Raw genomic sequence first — 25,311 nt, forward strand, 5'->3', positions numbered from 1 at the left:
TCTTACGGCAATAGTGATTCAAAATGGAGTAACCAGCAAAATCATCAAGGTTGCTTGCTAATTAGCTAGGGCATTATATTCCTATCTCTAAAGTTAAATTCATCGTATTACTAGCTAATGTAATCCTTTCATCAGTATGGTTGATAAGAAGAAACCAGACTCTTTCCATTACTTCATGAGTTACGATGATCTGAGTGACAGTAGCGATAGTAACAGCAGCGATTCTGATGAACAGGGCCAGAAGAAATCGAGAGGAAAGGGGGGGGACGATGCTACTGGAAGCGGCAACAAATCTCCCCAACACGGGACCAAGCGGGCGGTTAGTGGAGTTCCTCTACCCAAACCCGACGAGCTCTTCAAGTCGGTTGCCAAGCCATCCTTCCTGTACAACCCATTGAATAAACAGATAGATTGGGAGAGCCGCGCCGTGAAAGCTCCCGAAGAGGTACTGTAAAAATACGAAGCTAGCTAGCATTCCGTGTAGCTTGAAATGTGGCGTTAACTAGCTAGCTAATTCCCACAGCGATACAACAATATAGCAGCTACTGCTAGTAGCTAACGTCAGTGTAGTGTTACATTAGCCAGTGAAACACCACTGTACTGTATTCTACCAGCTAGATAACGTTAGTTTTACAAGCAAGCAACACTACAGTGTTGCCACAGGTTTAGAGAGAAATAGTAATTATTTTTGTAGACACTTACTCCGCCATGGTTCCTTGGACAAAGGCTACTATGAGGAAAATTAATGGCGTTTTGGGATAAAAGCTGAAAAATGTCTGTGGTAGTCACAGGTTTTGATCTTATAGTTTTGTTCTGTGAGATAACCTTCATCAGCTAACGTCATTGTTTGTGAATTTTGAATAATTTGTGATAATAAAAAACATATAAAAGTTTCATAATTCATAAAGGTCTCGTTAACTGACTGCTATTATCTCATATAACAAAACGTATACGACCTCCTAAGCCTGTATTAACCTTAGACCTTATTTTCGGCGTTTATTCCCAAACCCTGTTTTTTGCCATAGGGATGGCTGAACAAACCAGAGTTAATTTATTTCCATGTTTTAGGACTACAGGTTGGAGAGTTCTTCTTTGCTATATTGGCGATCACACAATTTAATGTGTATTCCGCGACATACAGTGTGGGATGGAAACAGGATTCCCACAAATGGAATTAACTACCAAACTAACAGTAAATAAAATAAATCAAACATTTTCTGTTAATAAAAAAACAGATCTCATCCCAACAAAGGCTCAAGGGGATCCTGGGAGGTCTGGTCTTCTGGTACCAGTAACCCTTGCAAGTCTTCAGATGTAAGATCATTAAGTCCCAAAAACATTTCTTGGTGCTCTGGTACCACTTGCCATGCGGTAGTAGAGAGAACAGTCTATGACTGGGGTGGCTGGGGTCTTTGACAATTTTTTTAGGGCTGTACAGTTTGTAACTGTGGCCATGAACGCCACAAAATCCACATTTTTAACACACAGGGTATCTTTTGACTTGCAGCTACGCTGTGGTGCGTCCACTACCATATCTTCACTAGCATCACTTGTTTTCTCAATTCTTTGAATCCCCTCTACATAGGAGATTTGATTGACCGTTCTAACTTTTGCCACCTCAATCTCCTTCACCCTTACAGGGCACTCCAGGAACTTGGGATCATGATCCCCACCACAATTGCAACACTGTCGTCCTTCTACACACCGTTCTTCAATATACTCTCTCCATCTGCACACACTTGAAACATGGCCAAATCCTTTACAATTCTTACACTGCAATGGTTTGGGGACGAAAGCTCTTACAGCGTATCTTACATAACCAAGCTTCACATGCGTAGGTATTTTCTCTTTATCAACAAAAAAAAACAGGACTGACAGACTTTCTTATTTTTTTCCATTCACCCAGCTGGTCAGACGCCAGGCACCAACCACACCAGGAAATCTCTTCAGGGATTCAACCTGAACATCCGTCGTCACCCCTGAGATGACTCCTCTGACTGGTGCTCTACTCCAAAGTTCAAAACACACCTTCTGTTGTCCAGATTCTCACTGCAACCTTCCTCTGTTCTTCAGAAATACAATTAATCCAAATAAGACCACTACTGGTAACTATGACAGACTACTTTTCCCAGCGCATACTTCACCATTTTCGACACCTCAAACGGGTCTCCCACATATGCTTTCTTACTCAACAAATGCATCCCAACAAGAAACAATTCATTTTCATTCATATACGTATCCTCCACTCCAATTTTTGACAATTTCCTTTTTGTTCCAGTTTTTCGATACTACTGTTGTCCATTCAGAACATTCGTCTTCACCAACTTTGCTTGATGCGCTGTTTGATTCGAACTCATCATCCACTTGCGCTAACTTTCCACGGCTCGTCAACTGGCAAGCTCTATTCCAGGGATTTTCAAGTTTTACTTGACTGCCAGCTCATCTGCTATAATGGCTAGCAGATTGTAACAGCTAATGTGATGCTCCATTAGTGTTACAGGATAGGTACTGTTTGGCGTAGCAGAGAATTTTCGACCAACCTTAACTTGACGATACTATCTTTGTTCTCGATTCAGCCAAACATGTATCTTCTCAAATGTCTGTGTCCAGTTGCAGGTGGTTCGTTAGAATTTAGAAAATGCCCCATTTATTAAAATAAATGTTTTACTCGATGAAGTAATCCAACAATGTGTATGCCTCCATCTGTGGACTAAGTGAAATGCTCTTCCCAACAATGCAAAGAAAAAATAATAATAGAAAAGTAAAACACGTAATAATAAATACATCAGTATATACAAGGGGTACCAGTACCGAGTAGATGTGCAGGGGTAGGAGGTAATTAAAGTAGATTTGTACATTTAACTAGGAATAAAGTGGCAGATGGTAAATGGTAGCAACAATGTATGTGATGAGTTAGGGTCAAAGCAGGTAGCCTGGGTAGCTATTTGGTTAACTATTTAACTAACTATTTAGCAGTCTTATGACTTGGGTGGAGAAGCTGTTCAGGGTCTTGTTGGATCCAGTCTTTGCGCATCGGTATTTCTTGCTGTCTGGTAGCAGAGAGAACTGTCTATGACTTGGGTGTCTGGAGTCTTTGACAATAATTGTTAGGGTCTTCCTCTGCCTGGTATAGAGGTCTTGGATGGCAGAGGGTTCGACCCAGTGATATACAGGGCCGTATGCACTACCGTCTGTACTGCCTTGCAGTTGGATGCCAAACAGTTGCCATACCAAGCGGTGATGCAGCCAGTCAAGATGCTCTCAATGGTGCAGCTGTAGAACTTTTTAAGGATCTGATGGCCCATGCCAAATCTTTTCAGCTTCCTGAGGGGGAAAGGTGTTGTCGTGCCATTTTCACGACTGTGTTGGTGTGTTTGGACCTTGATAGATCTCTTAGTGATGTGGACACTGAGGAACTTGAAGCTCTCGACCCACTCCACTACAGCCCCATCGATGTGAATGGGGGCGTACTCAGCCCTCCGTTTCCTGTAGTCCAGACTACCAGGTCTATGACCACCTACCTATAGGCTATCACGGCGTCGGTGATCAGACCTTCCACCGTCGTTTCATCTGCAAACTTAATGATGGTGTTGGAGTCGAGCAGGGATACACAGTCGTGGGTGAACAGGGAGTACAGGAGGGGACTGAGCACGCACCCGTGTTGAGGGTCAGCGTGACGGATGTTGTTGCTTCCCTCACCACCTGGGGACGTCCCATCAGGAAGTGCAGGATCCAGTTGCAGAGGGGGCTGTTCAGTCCCAGGGTCCTTAGCTTAGTGATCTTAGAGGGCACTATGGTGTTGAACGCTGAGCTGTAATCAGTTAACAGCATTCTCACATAGGTGTTCCTTTTGTCTAAGTGGGAAAGGGCCATGTGGAGTGCAACACTAGCGGTGCATGGGTGAAATCACTGGGGGAGCCAAGCCAGATATTACATATTACAACCTATGTTGTGATAATTGTGTTTGCTCTATACCCTGTTAGTTCATTTGCCTTGCAACCATGATATATAGGCCTAAGGCCGAGACAAGAAGAAGACACAGTGGCAGAATAGATTCAACCACACCTTTGTTTCATCACAAAACCGGATGGCAACCTCTTTCCTGTGAAGTCCAGAAAGCATATTGCATGGAACAAACAGTTACATAACCTACATCATGGTCAAGCAAGTATTTTCAGACTACTAAATAACTATTGATTTAGAACCACAGTTACTGCAAGTCGCAAATAAAACAGGAGCTGCCTCCACTATTCCATCACCATTTCAACATCATCAAATCACCTATGCTTATTAGTCTACAGTGACAACTAAAAGAAACAAAAAAACAATTTAGTTCAATCAACTTAAGCTAAATATGAGGTGGCTGTCCATGGTTCTGATTTGTGTGTTTGCGTGCGTTCTTGACTCTGTCATACAGTACACGCTTTTAGTTTTTGTTGTCCTAAGCTTCCTGGCTAAAATGCTTGTTCGCTAGCCTAATTTCCTTTTGTGGGCTGCATTAGCTAGTTAACATTAGCCTTCTACATCTAGCTACATATTGAACTTATATTCTTTCAGTCCAGGGGCACAATGTTTGAATTTATGGTTGGATCAGAATTGCCGTTATAATCATTGCCCAGTACAGAGAATTAAGTAAAACCACAAGGCTAATTTAGGAAAGGGTCAATTTTAGCTAGCTAGCCACCGGATGGAACACAACAAGATGCAACAATTCAAGTTGTTTCTGTCAATTGCGTATTTCTCTTAATGCGATGTGATAGGAGTGAAGCCAAATCCAAACTGGCTTCCCTTGACACTTTTTTTTGGTGCGCTAGGACAATTCACGCTGATTGGCTATTTTATACTTTTTATACAAGAGAGGCAAAATGAAAAATAAAAAATTAATTATTGCTTGGTCCGTTTTTTGGGGGAAGCTTGGCATCCATGAATATACGCCACTGTGGATCTGTTAGGGCGAAATGGAATGGGTCCAGGGTGTCTGGGATGATGTTGATGTGAGCCTTGACCTTTCAAAGCAATTCATGGCTACAGATGTGAGTGCTACAGGGTGATAGTCATTTAAACAGGTTACTTTGGCGTTCTTGGGCACAAGATCTTCTCTCATTGATCGAGACACTTTGGGGTTGACCCACCTGTCTCAATCAATGAGAGAAGATTTTAAATAGACAAGATGGCGGCGTACATATTGTTGGATTATTTCATGGAGCAAAGCATTTATTTTTTAAATAACAGAGCATTTTCTAAGTTCAAAAGAACCACCTGCAGCTGGAGCAGATCATTTTGATTTGACACAGACATTTTAGAAGATAAATGTTTGGCCTAGGGATCTTAACCGTTAATCGGTTTTAGATGCTGAAAATACATTTGACCAGTCATGCTTTAGTGGGAATTAATTTTCTCGACTGTATTTTCATTAGTCGTCGTGTATCTTATTTATCACACGCACAAAGCATACAGAAACTAGTTTGAGGATCGGAATAGCCTTTCACCTGAGAGCAGCTCCTCAAAGCTGGTACTAGAGTGAAATGTTCTTTTTATAAACCCAGTCATTGTGCAACAAATTCTAAATGCAGTCGCGTGTTAACCTCTTTTGATGACCACACTTTTAAAAATAGTTATTTTTATTTCTCAATTTCAACTCGTAATTAAAGCGCGCCCGCCATTCGAGTGCATAAGCTATAGTCAACGGTAGGCAGGCTATCAGTTCGTCACCCACCACATTACCACGGTTGAGGCAGTATCATTCTTTGAAACCTGAACGTTTTACTCCAAATATTGAGGAATGTCTTACCTTGCTTCAAAGTAGCCTAGCAAAAATCCAACCATAGAAATGTGGTGGCAATTCTTTTATAAAAGCTTCCTCATGCCAATTACCAGCATTTCTCTCCTATTCTATTGGTTTTCATATCAACTTTTTTATATCAACAAGCCAATGGCACAATCCTAGCCATATTAGCAGCACATCCTAGTTGTTGCTATTAGATTCCGCCTCTTTTCTAAGTTTCTGATAGTAATTTTAATCTCTGTCATATATGAAACCGCTCGCATTAAGTGCACTGTTTAGAACAGTGTTTTCCTACGAATTGCATTTTGGTAAATGTTTGAAAAAGGAGGTTTGATGAAGTGCTTCGTTACAGCAGTTGTGTGTTCAATAATAGGCTTTAGCCTTTTGAGTGTTAGACGATAGGCTTGCTATTGTTGCTTGTTTTCATTCAAATGTATCTCTTAATGAAAAATGTCCATTCCTTGTGTTGCATGGATAGTATTTTCTGTTGGTCATGTCATTTGACTGTTTGGAAAATGTTTTGCTGTTTGTTGCCCAGTTAATGAGGGTTGGTTAGTCAATTTGCACCCCTAGGTTGGCCAAATCGAGAACGATGATAGTATCGCCAAGTTAAGGTTGGTCAAATTCTCTGCTTCACCAAACAGTACCTATTCTGAAATGGCTAATGGAACATAGCATTAGCCTGTTACAATCTGGTAGCTATAACTACTATAACTACTGTCATAAGAGAATGGCGTCTGCAACGCTAAGGGTTGTGGGTTCGATTCCTGCTGGGGCCACCCACCCATATGTAAAATGCATGCATGCATGACTGTTAATCGCTTTGGATAAAAGCATCTGCTAAATAGCATTTATTATTATATTTTTACTGTATACACAGAGTGTACAAAACATAAGGAACACCTTCCTAATATTGTATTGCACAGCCTTTTGCCCTCAGAAAAGCCTCAATTCGTTGTGGCATGGACTACAAGTTGTCAACTGGCCCATGTTGTCTCCAGTGCTTCCCACAGTTGTCAAGTTGGCTGGATGTCCTTTGGGTGGTGGACCATTCTTGATACACACGGGAAACTGTTGAGCTTGACACAAACCGGTGCGCCTGGCACCTACTACCATACCCCGTTCAAAGGCACTTAAATATTTTGTCTTGCCCGTCCACACTCTAAATGGCACACATGCACAATCCATGTTTCAATTGTCTCAGGGCTTAAAAATCCTTCTTTAACCTGTCTCCTCCCCTTCATCTACACTGATTTGAAGTGGATTTAACAAGTGACATCAATAAGGGATCATAGCTTTCACCTGGTCAGTCTTTCATGGAAAGAGCAGGTGTTCCTAATGTTTGTACACTCAGTGCCAGTTTATTAGGTACACTCATCTAGTAGCGGGTCGGACCCCCCTTTTGCCTCCAGAACAGCCTGGTATCAATGGGCCAGGAAAACATTCCCTACACCACCGCCACCAGCCTGTACCGTTGACACCAGGCAGGATGGGGCCTTGTTGCCTACACCAAATCCTGACTCTGCCTTCAGCATGACGCAACAGGAAGCGGGATTCGTTCGACCAGGCAATGTTTTTCCACTCCTCAGTTGTCCAGTGTTGGTGATCGCGTGCCCACTGGATCCGCTTCTTCTTGTTTTTAGCTGATAGGAATGCAAACCAGCATGGTCGTCTGCTGCAATAGCCCATACGTGACAAGGACTGACGAGTTGTGCGTTCCGAGATGCCGTTCTGCACACCACTACGCCGTTATTTGCCCGTTTGTGGCTAACCTGTTAGCTTGAAATAATTCTTGCCATTTTCCTTCGACCTCTCATCGAGCTGTTTTTACCCACAGGACTGCCCCTGACTGGATGTTTTTTGTTTGTCGCACCATGACACTGTCGTGCGTGAAAATCCCAGGAGGCCGGACGTTTCTGAGATACTGGAACTGGCTAGGGCTGTTGCGGTGACTGTATTACCGCCACACCGGCAGTCATGAAGGCAGCCAAATTCCATGTGACCGTTTAGTTACGGTAATTAGGCTTCTCCAAAGCTCTGATGCTGATGGTCATTAGTAGCCTACCAAACGTGCTAACTGCCTGGAACTCAGCACTCCATTGTCCCTCTAAGCCCTCTGACATCAATGCAAATGTAATCAAATCTAATCAAACACTTCATGAGAGGCCGTGAGCTGATGTTGCGCAACATTGGTATAGGCTATTCAATTGTGTTAGAAAACAGTGATGACCTCTTTTTAATAGAGGAGGGTCCCATCAGCTTTATATAGGCTAGGCTTACTATATTTATTTCATTTTCCTACTATTAAGCACATTGCTTCTCTTTGCAACAGGAGTATTGCCTACCTGGCTGGCATGAAAATTAACCACGGGAAAAGCGTCCTCCATTTGCTATTTAAGTGCATAGATGATATTGTATTTTTTTCCCCTGCCCCTGTTTCGAGACTGGACCATTATCATGCACCTTTCTAAATCAAAACAAATTTCACACATATTATTTAACATACTGTATCTAAAGACATAATTTAAATCAAGAATAGCCTAATATTGTCACCCATCAGACTATCACTTGTGAATTATGTATTACCACTTGTGAATGATGCACAGCATAAGGTAAGAAACAATGCCTTTTTTTGCTGCTTTTTCGAATCTGTCGCACACCTCATGTTGCCTAGCCCATAGGCCTATAAGGTTTGTATCACTAAAGTGGCCAAATAACTTCTTAAAATGAAGCACATTAATCTGCTTTACAAGGGGTGTAGAGCCTAACTGGCATACATAAGCAGCCTGTGAGTTTCACGTTTGGGGAAGATATTTTTCACCATAAAAATGCACCTTTATAATAAAAGCATTACATGTATAATCGCATTTGCGGTCACTTTTGATAATGGTGTTTTCCCGCCAATGGAACATTCGCGCTTATAGCCTACTGCCGTTTGGACATTGCTGCGCTTATAATGTGAAGAAATAGCCTAATAGTTTATCAAAATTTGAGAGGTAAACATTATGATCTGTTGCATCAGCCTCGTTGTGTAAAAAAGTATTTTTGATGCTAGTGGTTGTATTAATTTGGGATCTATCGCATCCCACAACTGTCCCAGACTATGTTTGTAATATTTATTCCTCGCACAGAATGGAATAAATCAACTTTTGTACAATTGGTGATAGTAGATTGACATAGGCTAGTGCTTTTGCTGTTTGTTAGGTCTACCCATCTTGTTGGCTGACGAAAAGTAAATGTGGACAGTTCTTCCAGTATCTTCAGTATGTATGCGCCTCGAATTGGATAAGAACACACGCAGTTGCGTCCTCGACGTGTCTGTCTTCACTTGTAGCCTGTGAGAAAGACTCGAGTCACGTGATGGAGAGCCATGTGTGTGAGTAGTGCTTCAGAGCACGCAGCACTCAGGGAGAAGGGCATTCTAATTATTATAATTAGCCCAAGGGCACAACGGCTACTGGCTGCAAAAGGCATGGATTGTTTTAGGGTGCATTATGGCCAGACAAAGGGGATGCCACCGGGAAATTAGAGGAAATATCAAGTGCTTGTCAATTTGTGAATGAGAGACTGATGAAGTGTGTACAGCCTGCACAATAAAAACAAAGCAGAACTCATGCCTTTTCAAGCGACTTTTTTCAAATCATCATTAGTCGCATCATGTAGCCTTACAATGTATTAAAAATCAAAACATATAGCCCAACATTTGTAGAACAACTGAAGTTACATTAACCTCTATGGGCTAGGCGGGACGAATTCGTCCCACCTACGTAACAGCCACTTGAAGCCTGTGGCGCGATTTTCAAAACCTTAAAAATCCTATTACTTGAATTTCTCAACATATGACTATTTTAGAGCTATTTAAAGACAAGACTCTCGTTAATCTAACCACACTGTCCGATTTCAAAAAGGCTTTACAACGAAAGCAAAACATTAGATTATGTCAGCAGAGTACCAAGCCAGAAATAATCAGACACCCATTTTTCAAGCTAGCATATAATGTCACCAAAACCCAGAAGACAGCTAAATGCAGCACTCACCTTTGATGATCTTCATCAGATGACAACCCTAGGACATTATGTTATACAATACATGCATGTTTTGTTCAATCAAGTTCATATTTATATCAAAAACCAGCTTTTTACATTAGCATGTGACGTTTCAGAACTAGCATACCCCCGCAAACTTCCGGGGAATATGCTAACATTTTACTAAATTACTCACGATAAACGTTCACAAAAAGCATAACAATTATTTTAAGAATTATAGATACAGACCTCCTCTATGCACTCGATATGTCCGATTTTAAAATAGCTTTTTGGTGAAAGCACATTTTGCAATATTCTAAGTACATAGCCCAGGCATCACGGGCTCGCTATTTAGACACCCGGCAAGTTTAGCACTCACCATAATCATATTTACTATTATAAAAGTTTGATTACCTTTTGTTGTCTTCGTCAGAATGCACTCCCAGGACTGCTACTTCAATAACAAATGTTGGTTTGGTCCAAAATAATCCATCGTTATATCCGAATAGCGGCGTTTTGTTCGTGCGTTCCAGACACTATCCGAAATGGTAAAGAAGGGTCGTGCGCATGGCGCAATTCGTGACAAAAAAATTCTAAATATTCCATTACCGTACTTCGAAGCATGTCAACCGCTGTTTAAAATCAATTTTTACGCCATTTTTCTCGTAGAAAAGTGATAATATTCCGACAGGGAATCTCCTTTTCGGCAAACAGAGGAAAAAATCACAAAGGCGGGGGCGGTCGGGTCATGCGCCTAAGCCCAGAGTCCCTTGATCGGCCACTTGAGAAAGGCGATAATGTGTTTCAGCCTGGGGCTGGGATGACGACATTCTGTTTTTTCCCGGGCTCTGAGCGCCTATGGACGACGTAGGAAGTGTCACGTTAGAGCAGAGATCCTTAGTAAAAGATAGAGATGGAAAATAAGTTCAAGAAATGGTCAGACAGGCCACTTCCTGTAAAGGAATCTCTCAGGTTTTGACCTGCCATTTGAGTTCTGTTATACTCACAGACACCATTCAAACAGTTTTAGAAACTTTAGGGTGTTTTCTATCCATATGTAATAAGTATATGCATATTCTAGTTACTGGGTAGGAGTGGTAACCAGATTAAATCGGGTATGTTTTTTATCCAGCCGTGTCAATACTGCCCCCTAGCCCTAACAGGTTAATAACTCTAAATTAAGCATGCAATAGTACCTATTCCTTTGTTAACTGCTCGACACAGAATAGCCGCATGTGCGCACTCCCTCAAATCGTTTGGAGAAAATATCCTTTCTATTTTATTCAGCTTTGTTCAATTGAATTTTTCATAATATAAAATAATGCCACGGATTTCTGAACAAATCTTGTCTGCTAATTGAACTAGTGTAGCCTACAGCCATATGGCATAGCCAGATCAGAACCTAACATAAGGACAACTCAGAGTATGCTATTCTGTTGTTCTGAAATAGACAACATTTTCTTAATATCATGTTTATTTAGACCTGTCTAAAATAAATAATGGATTTATTGTGAATGTGTAGGCTATATTACATGGATTTAATAGACTGTAGATGTTCCAAAGGTCTCCATCAGTGGCTTGTAGGCCAGGAAGCCAGGAGATACTAAATGTGTTTATGTTAATTAACGATCAATTACCGTGCAACTGCCAATTATTTGCTAGACAATCACTGGCTGACAAAATTTTGTGACCGCCACAGCCCTAGAACCGTCACGCATGGCACAGATCATACCACGCTCAGTAGCTTAGGTCACCTGCTTTGCCCATTCTAACATTCAATCAAACAGTAACTGAATGTCTCGATGCCTGTCTACCTGCATTATATAGCAAGCCACGGCCACGTGATTCACTGTCTGTAGGCGCAAACTAATTTTGTGAATGGGGTTTACCTAATAAACCGGCCACTTAGTGTATGTGTTTTATTGTAACATAGACCGGATAGGTGCAGTAAAATGTGTTGCATTGTAAACCGTACACTTAAGGCACAGATGAATAGGGGAACCCTTTTGTTTTTTAAAGTAAAATGGGAGTTGATTATAATTATCTTTTGCCTGCAGCCTGCCAAGGAGTTCAAGATGTGGAAGACGAATGCGGTGCCCCCTCCTCAGAGTTACGCCACAGAAACAGAGAAGCCCAAGAAGGGAGCTCCCCCAGGTATGGACATGGCCATAAAGTGGTCCAACATCTACGAGGATAACGGAGAAGACGCTCCACAGCCTCACACTGGCAACGCTGTCTTCCTGCCCACAGATGAACAGCCATCAGATTCAGGTAGGGGGAAAACAATATCTGTATGACTGACCAGGGTCTGCCTGCTTAGTATAGCCAAAAATACTGACAACTAACCCAAGATTTATCATTGGCGTTCTTTCCAATGGGAGCAAATGAAGAAAAATGGTCAGAAACAAGCAAGGAGGTGGGCAGAGCCAACCACTAGCAAGATCCTATTGGTGTGTTTTATTATGTATTTGCATATTTCTGTTAGGGAACGCTTACTGAAACACACTCACTCAGCATACCAGGTGATGCACACTCACTCACACAAAACAGTCACTCACACACACTCAAAGCCAACACTGCTTTCCCATCTTGTAGAGACATCGAACCACTGGTCACTTCCCGTTTGGTCACTGTATCCCTGACCATAGCTTATTCTAATATTTCTACTATTCTAAATTGTATTAGTTGTATGGTTTATACACACCATTTATTTATATACTGGATTGTGAGTGTGCAAAGCTGTCATCAAGGCAAAGGGTGGCTACTTAAGAATCTCAAATATAAAATATATTTTGATTTAACACTTTTTTGGTTACTACATGATTCCATGTGTTATTTCATAGTTTTGATGTCTTCACTATTATTCTACAATATAGAAAATAGTCAAACTAAAGAAACTCTGGAATGAGTAGGTGTGTCCAAACTTTTGACTGGTACTGTATGCATAATTGCGTTTTGATACTGCTACAGTGCTATTTGGGTTGTTCATTGGATTCGTCCCGCCATTCTTAATCTTGCTTTTTGTTGTATTTTTCGTACAATTGTAATTGTTTGACATTCGACTGCCTTGTTAGGAGCTAGTTAGTTCATTGCACTGCTATAACACCTGCTAAACAGTGTATCTGACCAATAAACTTAAATTCGCCCTTGCACTCCTAAGCAATGCAACAACAAAAAAACTTTTAGAAAGGGTCAAGTAAGTATTTAGCGGCGAGAAGTTCTAAACGGATGCTTCAGATTTATAGCCGCTGTGATTTGTCTGGGTTTCCCCTTTTGTCTGTGGTATAGCTTCCATCTTATTTGGTACTACCCGAGGTACACTGTACAAATTCATACAGCTGCTTGAACCAGGGCCCAATGACTCGCAAACCGACATTACTGCTCGCTTGACAACGTACTAGCCAGTTGTGCTACCGAGAAGTTAGCAATTCTGTGACGCGTGTGGAGACATTTCAAGCTGTGGAGTGAACTTGCGCTACCATCTTTAACTCTGTATCTGCTTATCTACCTGGGTTCTATATCTATGCCTGCACATCTCTCAATGACTTTCATACAGAAAATAATTTCTCTCTCTCCCTCGCTGATACACAGTAACTTGATATGTATAGCAGGGGGTGAAATCGGTGCTGGTTAGGTAAGCCCTAAGCACAGTAGGTGGCTATGCAATCTGTTAATTTCTGAATTAGAATTCTGATGTGCTGTTTTCTCCCTGTTGTAGACGAGGACGGAGACAAGGCATCCGTGTCAGCAAAAAAGAGGAGGGTAGAGAGCTTCCAACAGAAGGAGAAGAGGAAGAGGGATCTGGGCCAGGCCACCTCTGACAAGAGTTTCGTAGAGGAAGAGAAGAGGATTCTCAGGCAGAACGCGGACTGAGGCCTAGATCTGGTTGAAACCTGGGCTTTGATTTGGGTTTTGGTCCATAGTCTGGGTGCATTAACCCTCAGGGACTGTCCTACAGCTTTCCCCCTCAGACACCCTCACACTCCTCTCTCTTCTCCTGTGTCCAGCCCCCGGTTATGTGAATGGTCCAGTGCTCGTCTACCCAGTACACATGATATAGATGTTATTGAAACATTTGGACTGTTATTTGTAATCCCTTGGTATATCTTTGACGTGCATATTATCCAGACACTAGTGGAAACCGCATTTATTCCTGAGTTTGTGTGTCTGTAGGTATTGTCCAATGTTTCGTTGTAAAACAACTGCCTGACCAACATATTATAGGCTTCATTTGGATGAATGTCTTTCAACTGCTTTGGGGGAAATCGAAAATGGGTTCATTTGGACCATGGGTAGATAAAAAAAAAAAATAATGTATATGGCTTTTTATTTTTGAATAGTAAGAAATGTACGGTAAAGACATTGCATTATTAGTGTGTCTGTTGGCGAGAACATAGGGAGCGAGGTCAAGAAACACTGCATTCGATAGACTGATTGAAACCAAGCGGATAACTTTTCATTTACATAAAATATCCACCTGATGGCGCCATTGGGCCACATTTGGTACACAACCTTTTCACTGGAGGGAAAGGCTCATTTGCAGTTGTAGTAACTTATGTTGCCGTGTCTTTCACTGTGTCTGTACAATATGTATACAGTTAACCACACACTGACAGTTTTAATGTCAGTTTTGTAGTACATTCCCTTGTCATACACAACTGATGCAATAAAGGGAATGTTAATGACTTTGTTGATTAGCTTTCATTCTTTAGCTTGACCAAAGAAGTCTACTGTACATTGACGTGAACGCTATATGGTCAATCAAGCATAACTGTAATGAACAAAGCAAAATGCTGAGTGAGACACCAGGGGGGAGCAAAGTGACGTTCAAGGTGCCATGTTGTGAAACGAGTGTGAAAGGAGTCACTTGGAACATTTTGCCACATGCTGTACTGGCAGTGTACTTCAGATAAGTAAAGGATGACTGGAAACACCTGTGAAATGATTCTATCTGTTAAACATTACTTTAACTCTTGTTCAGTTTTTTTATTTCCTTAGCCCTCATGTGCTTTATAGCTAGTTATTTCCAATGAAACTATACCATGGTGGTATGGACATTCTGTTTATGAATACAGAGTTCCTATTATCATACGTTGTTCATATTTAACAGCACTTAGGTGTATTTGAAATTGACATTTTGGAACCTGTATTTTTGAGAATGTGCTCTGATTGACATGCATGAAATGTGCATTCCCGGTTCAGAAATTTCCAGTAGTCAATGGAGCAAATATAATGGGTATTTAGCCCTAGAAAAAAAAGATGTTTCCGCAATTCTTAACTGCAACTGTTCTGTGATCAGAGGAATTCCTGCCATATCAGTCATCGACCGCTAATCTGAAATACTGGTAAATGATGCTTTTGATCATATTCCTGTTCCAGGTATGTGCCTGGCCTTGCCTGAAATGTGTACCTGATCCAGCTCTGGAGCAGGAGATGGGAAAATCAATCAACCATATTTTGCGGTTGGTAACTAACACTTCTCCCCTGACTCGGTGGATGACCAGCAAGGTAACATCCATCAATGTTCAAGATAGTGAATGCCAAACAGGAGACGTGGGTTTTGCAATGTAGTGTGGAAATTCACATGTATGACTGGGAGGAAGGAAAGAACTCCTGTCAGCAATGCATAAGCCATATACAGTGCATTACCGTCTCACTAGTGGGGAAGGCTAATTTGCTCTAGTTGTACAGTGCCTTCAGAAAGTAAGTATTCATACCCCTTGACTTATTCCACAGTGCGAGGCATTGGACAACTTTCCTGGTCTTTGTGGTTGAATCTGTCTTTGAAATTCACTGCTCGACTTAGGGACATTACAGATAATTGTATGTGTGGGGTACAAGGATGAGGAGGTCATTCAAAAATGTTTAACAGTTTCATTGCACACACAGTTAGTCCATGCAACTTATTATGTGTCTTGCTAAGCACATTTTTGCTCTTGAACTTATTTAGAGTTGCCATAACAAAGGGGTTGAATACTTATTGACTAGAAATTTCAGCTTTAGATGTTTTATTAATAAGTAAAAATGTCCTAAAACAATTCCAATTTGACTATATGGGGTATTGTGTGTAGACCAGTGACACAATCTTAATTTAATCAATTTTAAAGTCAGACTAACAACAACATTTGGATAAAGTCAAGCGGTGTGAATACTTTCTGAAGGCACTGTATATATTTTGTTCATTTAGCAGACGCTCTTATCACACAATGGTGCCATCAGACTTCTGATATCAATGCGGAGTGAAAGGGGTCCTCAGAATGGTGAACTGCTATTAAAAATGGCATAGAAAATTATTTTGAAAAAACAAATTACAGCTCTCGAAAGTGTCTTGTTACAAAATACATTGACGTGTAGTTCAGCCCAGTGTAAAATTGACAAAATACTCATAAGTAATTGAAATACTGCCAATCTGTCTTCTTTCCAAATTATATACTGTCTATACACACCACCTATTTATACTCTGGATTCTGACACATGCTCAGCTCACTCTAATATTTTCACTCTAGGTTGTTGATTGGACCCATTCTGTCATTTCTTGATTTCTTGTTGAGATTTTTGTGATTATTTGTATGGTACTTGCTAGACGTTCTACTGCATTGTTGGAGCTAGTAACACAAGCATTTCGCTGTAACACCTGCAAATCTGTGTACTCGACCAATGACCTTTTTTGTTTTTTGTTTTTCTTCAGATGAATTCATCCATCACCAGTGAACTACTCCAAGCGTAGAAAGAAATGTTACAAACAGGCATGACATGACACAGCATGCCACACGTTTACTGTAAGGTCAAGCAGGCCTATGTCCTCTAAGTGTTGTTTTATTTATACATCACTTAGTGATTTACTAGGCATGATATGATACACTTACTGTAAGGTCAAGTATATGTCCCCTGTAAATGTCATGCAAGTCAAACTTCCCTTATATATGGCTGATAAGTGAACTCCCAAGTGTAATATTGGATCATATGATGACATCCTGTACAGTATGTTATGTGTCACATATCAAGTAAATTCAAGCCCTGATGATGATGATGATGATGATGATGTCCTGGCAAAACAGAGTGCACTCTGGGATGAGACCTCTTTAATCCATAGCTCTGGCTGTTGCTACCTTGCTCTTAAAAGTCCTTAACTACTCATTTCCAGTGACCCTATACCTTAGTGATATGGACATACTTAATTAATGAAGACCTTGTTTGATTTCATACTCCTAGTTTTTTCCATGTGCTAGTTGTATTAAACCCAAATGATGATGGTATAACATCACCAATAATATAATCCCATGGCTCTGGCCACTGCTGTTATGTGCTGCTTTACTGTCCTGTGGTCTACATTTACGCCCTGAGAGAGAGAGAGGACTACTAAGTGCCAGGAAAGAGGGCTGTCAGGTTGTCAGCGAGGCTTGCAGGGAATGCTGGGTGGTGGGTGCTGCTGAGAAGCGCAGACCTGGATTCAAATACTATTTGAAATAATTTCAAATAAATGTGATTGTATGCGCTTGATTGCGCTTGCCTGGTCAGTAGAAGAGTCCAAAACCTGCAAAACTTGCCCATCTGACAACTCCAGACAGGCTAGCTAGAGCAAGCGCTCAAAGTATTTGAACGATTTCTAATAGTGTTTGAACCCAGGTCCGCTTGGTGCTGAGAGGCACGCCTTGTGTTGTCTCTCTTCTCACTCCCACTGCCAGCAGGGGCCGTGGGCAGATGTTTTCTAGAAGCAAACCGTTGCTTTTCACACCACTGTCTGGCCCATTCTGACAAACAGATGTTGCAGAGCGGGAAAACCCTGGATATCAGCTAGGAACAAATCCTTTCTTAAATATGTCATTAAATGCTTCATGTAAGGCAACACGTTGCTGTCCCAGCTGTACATTAAACACATGTTATCGAGATGTGTGTGTGTTTTAGGTGACAACATAATTATCATAAAATGTCTAAACATATAGTGGATCATCGATCAACCATCGATGGTTCTAAAGATGAACTTAGCCTTAAGATGCTTTTGGGAAACCGGGCCCTGGGCATTTTGGTGGTGTTATAGAGGAAAGACTCTCTCTTCCGCTCGCGCGCTCTCACACTCCCTCTCTCTAGCATGTGGACATGCCTGAGATCAATGGTGTGTGGCAGTAAATTGGTGCCAGACGCCAAAGAGGGAGAGGAGAGGTTGCGGATGGATGGTGAACAGTAGCAGGGAGGGAGATGAGGAGACCTCTGTGATGATAAACATGCTATTGGCTGTCTGTCGATAAAGCCAAGCAGAGACAAAGGCAGAGCAGAGGGCCAACCCGCTGAGCCAGAGCAATAACCTGATAGCCTTCCTGGACAGCAGTAGGCTTACGGTTAGAGATGTGTGTCTCTACATCTCTGTCATCGTCATGTTCTGCCTGAAGAGGCTTAAGTGTCCGGAGAAGGTCAAGTAGCAAACGCATGCACTGGACTGGAGGCTTAAAGATAACCCTGCCCTGGTCTAGCCTGGGAGTGTCAGTGTGTTGATGAGTGTGTTGTCTTGATGCTTAACGGTGTGCACTACTTATAAAGCTGTGTCAGGATTTGTAAGATTTCAGGGAAGATGTTGTGATGACAACATTTTGTTTGGCAGTGGTTGGAATACAGATTAATGTCTGTATATCAATGTATAAACAAATTCTAACTATTCACTTTAGGGACAATCAGGGCTGGCTTTAGCCTTTTGGGGGGCTAGGGTCATGGGGTGGAGAGAAAAACGCTGTTTTACAGCAAATTTCCTGTAATTCTACACGTTTTGCAATGGGGTTGAGAAAGATTGTTGCAGTTTTATAACTTAATTCCTGAAATTGTACACATTTTGTCATAACTTCTGCCATGTTAAAATATCTGAGTGAGAGTGACGAACAAAATCAATGGGGGCCCCCTGGAGGTCAGGGCCTCTGGGCACATGCCCTTCATGCCGGTCAGTAATTCGGCCATGTTAAGTTAGTCTAGCCAGCTAATTTACCAATCTGAAACATTTTAGTGAGTGACATAACAAAAGGCCGGGGTCGTTAAGTGACTGCTTATGTCGCTTATGCCTGGAACCTTTAACACTCTGTTCTCAACTGAAAACAGAGTTCGTTTTGTGTTGTTTTCATGGTTTTCTCATCATTCCAAATGGTGAGAGGATACAGAGGAATGCATGTGAAAGGAATAGTGACTCTCTTGAGCATAAAGGAGGCCCTTTGCAATGCTGCAGCTCTGACAGTCAGGGATCCAGTCTAATTTATAACCTGAGAAAGGCTGCATGTCATGGCCATACATTTAGTTGCGGTGCGCATTGAAAAAATGTGAAGGCCCATAAACCAGTCTGGGGGAGAGACTGGGAACAATGGCCAGCCATCGGGACGAGAGCCCCAACAGCTGCAAAGCCCTCTGTCCACCACTCTCTCTCACACAGTCACACAGCCTACACACAAGCACACAACCACAGGTTTGTCTGTATAGGGTCCTGCCAAGCAGATGTTCTGCCCCTGCCATCCATAACAAAGAGGAAAGTGAGTGATTGAAAAAAGAAACAAATCATCCTCTTCTTTCCCTGTTGTATCATGGAGCTTGCAGTGTAAATTGCAATGTGCTCTTACATGTATAAGGCACTTGGAACAGGCTAGGATGCTCTCACTACTTGGCAACGTTAGTTGTTGCACAACTAGCATTCTACTAGAGACCTTAACTTAATGTTGCTTTACCATGTGACTTCACTCACGGTGTTATGCTTAAGGAAATAAAACTAGACTGTGTCCATGTTTTTATAGGCTCATCTATGACAGCGTCATGCATTCCCAACAATCTAGGGGGGCACAAAGTGCATGAGGATGGTTGGAGGGGGGCTACTCCCCCTGTCTCTAAATTGGAGAATTATGCTTAATTATATGTTTATTCAATAAATGTTTTTATTTTTCTGCATATCTAAGCACACCTCTAGAGCCATCTGTTACCCCCTGACTGGTGTTATTTTGAATTTTTTTATTTAAGAAACTACATCTTCTCTGCATCACTGCTAAAATCTCGGTAAAAGATTGAAAGGTATGTGCGTCTTATTTAGTAATTTATTGCTTTTCATGTCTACCAACCTTGCCAGCAGGCATGGCAGCTAAGATACTTAGACAAGCTAGCTACTCTAACTTAATTGATAGCCTGAAATGGCTTCTTGGCAGCTAGTTATGAAGTTGGGAGATAGGTTCCCAATCTTGGCTAGCTAATGCCAACTTCATAAAATGTATAAGGGGCTAGTAGTATAACAGAGAAACAACAACCATTTTTACAACAAACCCCCCCCAAAATATAGATTTTTATTTAACATTTTTAAACAGGACACATCTGAGGGGGCACATGATGCCTTTGAGCAGAAGGCTACTCATGGTCTTGCACTTTTATTATTAAGCAGGTCAAGGACAAAGTGCTGTTGGATTTGAACACTATAAAGGCTGTTCACTTAAAAATAAGGATTTCCCAGCAACACTATCTCATAGGTCTTATTCCAGAAGAACAAAAAAGGGAATAATTTGTGTAAGTACATTGTATCAGTACATAAAGTGACATACGTTTATCTTATTCTCCAAGAAAGTACAGAAAAATGAATGCATAAGTAATCAGTAACCTGTTCAATCAAGTGTTTTAGCTTACTGGTAGTGAAGGGAGATAGCAATACTTAGTCTATTCACTCTGTCTACCATCTTTTCTTGTGGTTTTATTGTCATGCTCAACTCATTAAAACAAATCTTGAGCATCTTGTAAATCTGTTCTGCAGACATGCACAGAAGTCATCAGGTTCACTGATGCTTTGTACTCCATATCCTCCGGGAAATGCGTGCACTGACAAGTCAGTAAAAACCAATAAAATATATTGAGATTGACAAACATGTTGGTGATAAACACTTATATATTATTGCTATATGAGTTGTCTATAGTTTGTGGATTGGCATGGAAACCACATTTGAAACCGTTATTATATTAGTAGTAGTAATATAATTGTATTATGCACGACCAAGCCTATATAACTTTGCATAATACGTTTAGATTCACTGGAAAGTAACCAGTGATTTACTAATCTGTCACATGTTACCTCTGGGATACAATGTCACACGTTGTGTCGTTGGGATACTTTGTAGCCAAATTCACAAGATATTCGGTGAAGTTGTACAACGTAGCAGCCAGCTAAACATTTTGAACCTACTGCTTGCGCACGAGTTTGCGCAACGCGCTCCTATCACCGCCAGAAAATATTCCAAATATTTTAACTGCAAGCACAGAGATGAGGGGAGACAGATAGCTAAGTGTGGAGAGAGAGGGAGTGAAAAACGAGAGGTGCAAGTGAGCTAACAAGCTAATTAGCTATAGACACTGAAGGGGGCATATTAGATGTGTCAGTGGAGAATGGAGAGGACTCCGTACGCTCGGCGAGTTTTGTCCACAGAAAGGCTACTCAAACTCGGTCTCTACCGACCAGGGGGCGTGTACTGAAACTGGAGAAACACCGGGTGGAAAGTAAGGAATGGCTGATCCTCTGCGGAGGACTTTACTAGCAAAACTTCGGGGGAAGAAATCCAAGAAAGGGACACCGGCTGGTGGATACGGCGCTGCAGCTAATGGGGGCAGAGAAGGTAAAGAAAAAGTTTCTCAAAACCCACACGGACAAGCTCGTCCAGTAGTAATGTTCGCAGAGTTGCATTGTGTGGCAGACCATATCATGAGAGGTAACGAGAGTTATGTGAACGGGATTGTAGAAAACACGGTTGGATCCGTTTGGGAGCAGAGCACGGTAGGAGTTAAGACTAGTGTGTTTCCCCAGCAGGACGAGGCTCCAGCTACCATGCACATAAACACTAGCCGGGGGCCGGGAGACAATCAGGGTAGCGAAGGCTCGGGGTTTAGGGGTCGAGTTAATGAAGAACTCTTGGGGGTCTCACTTCAAATAGCAACGCAGTACGGGGGGCACGATAGATACGAGATGGGCAGAATCCATAAACAAGTGCCAGGCTACTTCTCGAGACAAGTACAACAAGAACACATCGGGAGACCGCACGAACAGAGAAAACACTTTGGCCCCATTCCGCGACAGTACAGCGCAGGGGACTCCATAGGGTTCGGTGGCAGTAGTCCTAATAATAACATTATATACCACAGACGGCCTGGTGTTGTAGATCGAGAGGTAGTTAAACTGACAGGTGGCCACTCTCCTGTTTCAAAGAGCAATGGGACAAATGACTGCTTTGATACATATCTAAAGACTCGAGTCAGCGACGGGCAGGCAGACTCCTGCCATCAAACTGTGTACAACTACAAGGAAGAGAACGCGCAGAGGTCAATAAATGATTTAAAAGGCAAGGCAAATTTGCTTCCTGGCCACAACCAAATATTGGAAACAAACGTTACAACTAACTGGATGCAAATGTATCCGCTGGATGTCCTATGTGCACATCATCCGACCGGTAGTTACACCGAGGAAAACATTGTTATTAGAAACATCGAGAGTTACGGGAGCTCGCCTGAATTTACCGGGGACAACATTAGGGTGACACATTTGCAGAGCCCCACATTCTTCCCAACTGAATTGGAGATGTGCGACGTAAACGTGGCTTCCCATTTCATATGCGCTAGAGAGGGAACACTCCGACACCACTCTATAGATAGCGAGGATGACGATTATTATGATAACGAAATTCTCCCCTTTTACATATCGGAGTCAGTGGGACCGAATGACAGAAAAGGCTCTGATAAAGTAGAAAGCATAGAGTCGGGAAGAGATGTTCCAAGAGGACATGTCATCAGTGACAGTGTGCAGGAGACAGACAGACTACATAGCCAGTTGAAAGAGGCGTATTACCTGCTTATAAACGCCATGCATGATATTCGTTTTGAAGGTCAGGTCAGTGTCAACGGATTTATAGATCAGAAGAGCATGTGCTCATGGTCTTCCTTCAAGCACGTGGGCAGTGATGCTTTGTCATCTGGAGAGTACAGTGCCCAACAGGTGTCTGACATGGACTCGCTCCTATTGTGCCTACTGAATGAAAATAATAATTTAATTAGCAAGAGCCTTGTGAACCTATCTGCTAGCAGGATTAGGCCCCCCTTACTGCGTTCCACTAGTGACGGAACTATCAAATACTCCAGTGGTGTGCACAATGGGCCCTGTATCCAGGGCCTCGGTTCCCAAAGCCCTTCGGTTGTTGGGGCCTGTGAGGATGGGGATGGAGCAAGTAGGCCGAAAGCTGTTGGAGCCTCTGACCCATTTGAGAAACAGACTAGCTACGATGGTGGCACGAGCAGCGACGACCTGCTCCAAGACACCGGTGACAATGGCAAGTTAAACGAGAGTAGAGGCTCGGTCAACAGCCTTACCGGGTCATCCGACAATGCAGAACCCCAGCAGGGTGGTAACAACAATCGAGACAGAGAGATGAGTAATTGGGCTCTGGACCAGGGAGGTTCTGGCAAGCCCCATGGTGTCACCGTCAACAAGATGCAGGAGTGGATGCACAAAGGCCGCCTACTGTCATCTGAGATGAAGCAGCGCATTGCAGGGTCCACGCCCCAACCCTATGGTGCTCACGGTGGCCTGGATAGGGCACCACGGCCCAGCCAGGGCCAGGTCAGCTCGGGGCCAGGTGGATCTAAACCAGAAGCCCTGATGACCAGAGTTGACAGGGCTAAACCAGCCGCAGTGGTCTCATGCCAGGGCCAGGCAACGCAGAAGTCAGGTAGGAAGGCCTCTCCTGGGGTGGTGGTGGCCCCCCCAGTGGATTCACTCTCCCATCCAGGGAATCTCCCACTAGTTGTCCTCCTCCAACCTCCTTCACCCATATTAAACTACTTCGTCTGGTGGTGGTGGTCTCAATCTCCCCCCTCTGGATGCAAACCAAAGGGACGGAATGAATGCCTGTCTGACCGGCCTCTTTGCTTTCCTTATTAGGATTCTCTAAAGTCTAACTGGTGGCGGGATCTGGTTCTTCTCCTTCACACACTAATTTACGATACATTTTAACACAGAATATTGCGTCACGGGGTTATAGAGGGTCACGCTGTAATAGTAACAATAACCACTAACTCACTCTGTAGTCTCATGCTCTTGATAACGGTGAAACAGGTGGTGGTGGATACAGTTGAAGTCGGAATTTGACATACACTTATGTTGGAATCATTAAAACTCATTTTTAAACCACTCCACAAATTTCTTGTTAACAAACTATAAGTTTGGCAAGTCGGTTAGGACATCTACTTTGTGCATGACACAAGTCATTTTTTCCAACAATTGTTTACAGACAGATTATTTCACTTATCATTCACTGTATCACAATTCCAGTGTGTCAGAAGTTTACATACACTAAGCTGACTGTGCATTTAAACAGCTTGGAACATTGCAGAAAATTATGTCATGGCTTTAGAAGCTTCTGATAGGCTAATTGACATCATTTGAGTCAATTGGAGGTGTACCTGTGGATGTATTTCAAGGCCTACCTTCAAACTCAGTGCCTCTTTGCTTGACATCATGGGAAAATCAAAAGAAATCAGCCAAGACCTCAGAAAATAATTGAAGACCTCCACAAGTCTGGTTCATCCTTGGGAGCAATTTCTTAACGCCTGAAGGTACCACGTTCATCTGTACAAACAATAGTACGCAAGTATAAACACCATGGGACCACGCAGCTGTCATACCGCTCAGGAAGGAGACGTGTTCTGTCTCCTAGAGATGAACGTACTTTGGTGCGAAAAGTGCAAATCAATCCCAGAACAACAGCAAAGGATCTTGTGAAGATGTTGGAAGAAACAGGTACAAAAGTATCTATATCCACAGTAAAATGAGTCCAATATTGACATAACCTGAAAGGCCGCTCATAAAACCGCCATAAAAAAGCCAGACTACGGTTTGCAACTGCACGTAGGGACAAAATCCTACTTTTTGGAGAAATGTCCTCTGGTCTGATGAAATAAAAATAGGGCTGTTTGGCCATAATTACCATCATTATGTTTGGAGGAAAAAGGGGGAGGCTTGCAATCCGAAGAACACCATCCCAACCGTGAAGCAAGGGGGTGGCAGAATTATGTTGTGGGGGTGCTTTGCTGCAGGAGGGACTGGTGCACTTCACAAAATAGATGGCATGATGAGGGATGAAAATTATGTGGATATATTGACGCAACATCTTAAAACATCAGTCAGGAAGTTAAAGCTTGGTCGCAAATGGGTCTTCCAAATGGACAATGACCCCAAGCATACTTCCAAAGTTGTGGCAAAATGGCTTAAGGACAACAAAGTCAAGGTATTGGAGTGGCCATCACAAAGCCCTGACCTCAATCCTATAGAAAATTTGTGGGCAGAACTGAAAAAGCGTGTGCGAGCATGGAGGCCTACAAACCCGACTCAGTTACATCAGCTCTGTCAGGAGGAATGGGCCCAAATTCACCCAACTTATTGTGGGAACCTTGTGGAAGGCTACCCGAAACGTTTGACCCAAGTTAAACAATTTAAAGGCAATGCTACCAAATACTAATTGA

The 25,311-nt window shown here is 42.3% G+C and overlaps 2 protein-coding genes across 7 annotated transcripts in view; both read left to right on the plus strand.

The window, feature by feature from the left end:
* Nucleotides 1-14,495, plus strand: LOC106584048 (UPF0690 protein C1orf52 homolog). The gene is made up of 3 exons (XM_014168858.2): nucleotides 1-445; nucleotides 11,868-12,081; nucleotides 13,529-14,495. The coding sequence occupies exons 1-3, from the start codon at nucleotides 137-139 to the stop codon at nucleotides 13,681-13,683; spliced, it is 678 nt and encodes a 225-aa protein (XP_014024333.1). The 5' UTR covers nucleotides 1-136; the 3' UTR covers nucleotides 13,684-14,495.
* A 6,442-nt stretch (nucleotides 14,496-20,937) lies between these two features.
* The window catches only part of LOC106584049 (rho GTPase-activating protein SYDE2), an 89,020-nt gene continuing 84,646 nt past the window's right edge, over nucleotides 20,938-25,311 (plus strand). For 4 of the 6 annotated variants that reach the window (XR_001323681.2, XM_014168859.2, XM_014168860.2 and 1 more), the window contains exon 1: nucleotides 21,426-23,519. Coding sequence is in view for 5 of the 6 variants with exons in the window: in XM_014168859.2 (XP_014024334.2) it covers nucleotides 21,470-23,519 (2,050 nt within the window). In the remaining variant the exon portion in view is untranslated. The other 2 variants (XM_014168863.2, XM_014168864.2) reach the window with 2 other exon arrangements.

The sequence above is a fragment of the Salmo salar genome, chromosome ssa23 (genome assembly GCF_905237065.1).
Source record: "Salmo salar chromosome ssa23, Ssal_v3.1, whole genome shotgun sequence".
NCBI lineage: Eukaryota > Metazoa > Chordata > Actinopteri > Salmoniformes > Salmonidae > Salmo > Salmo salar.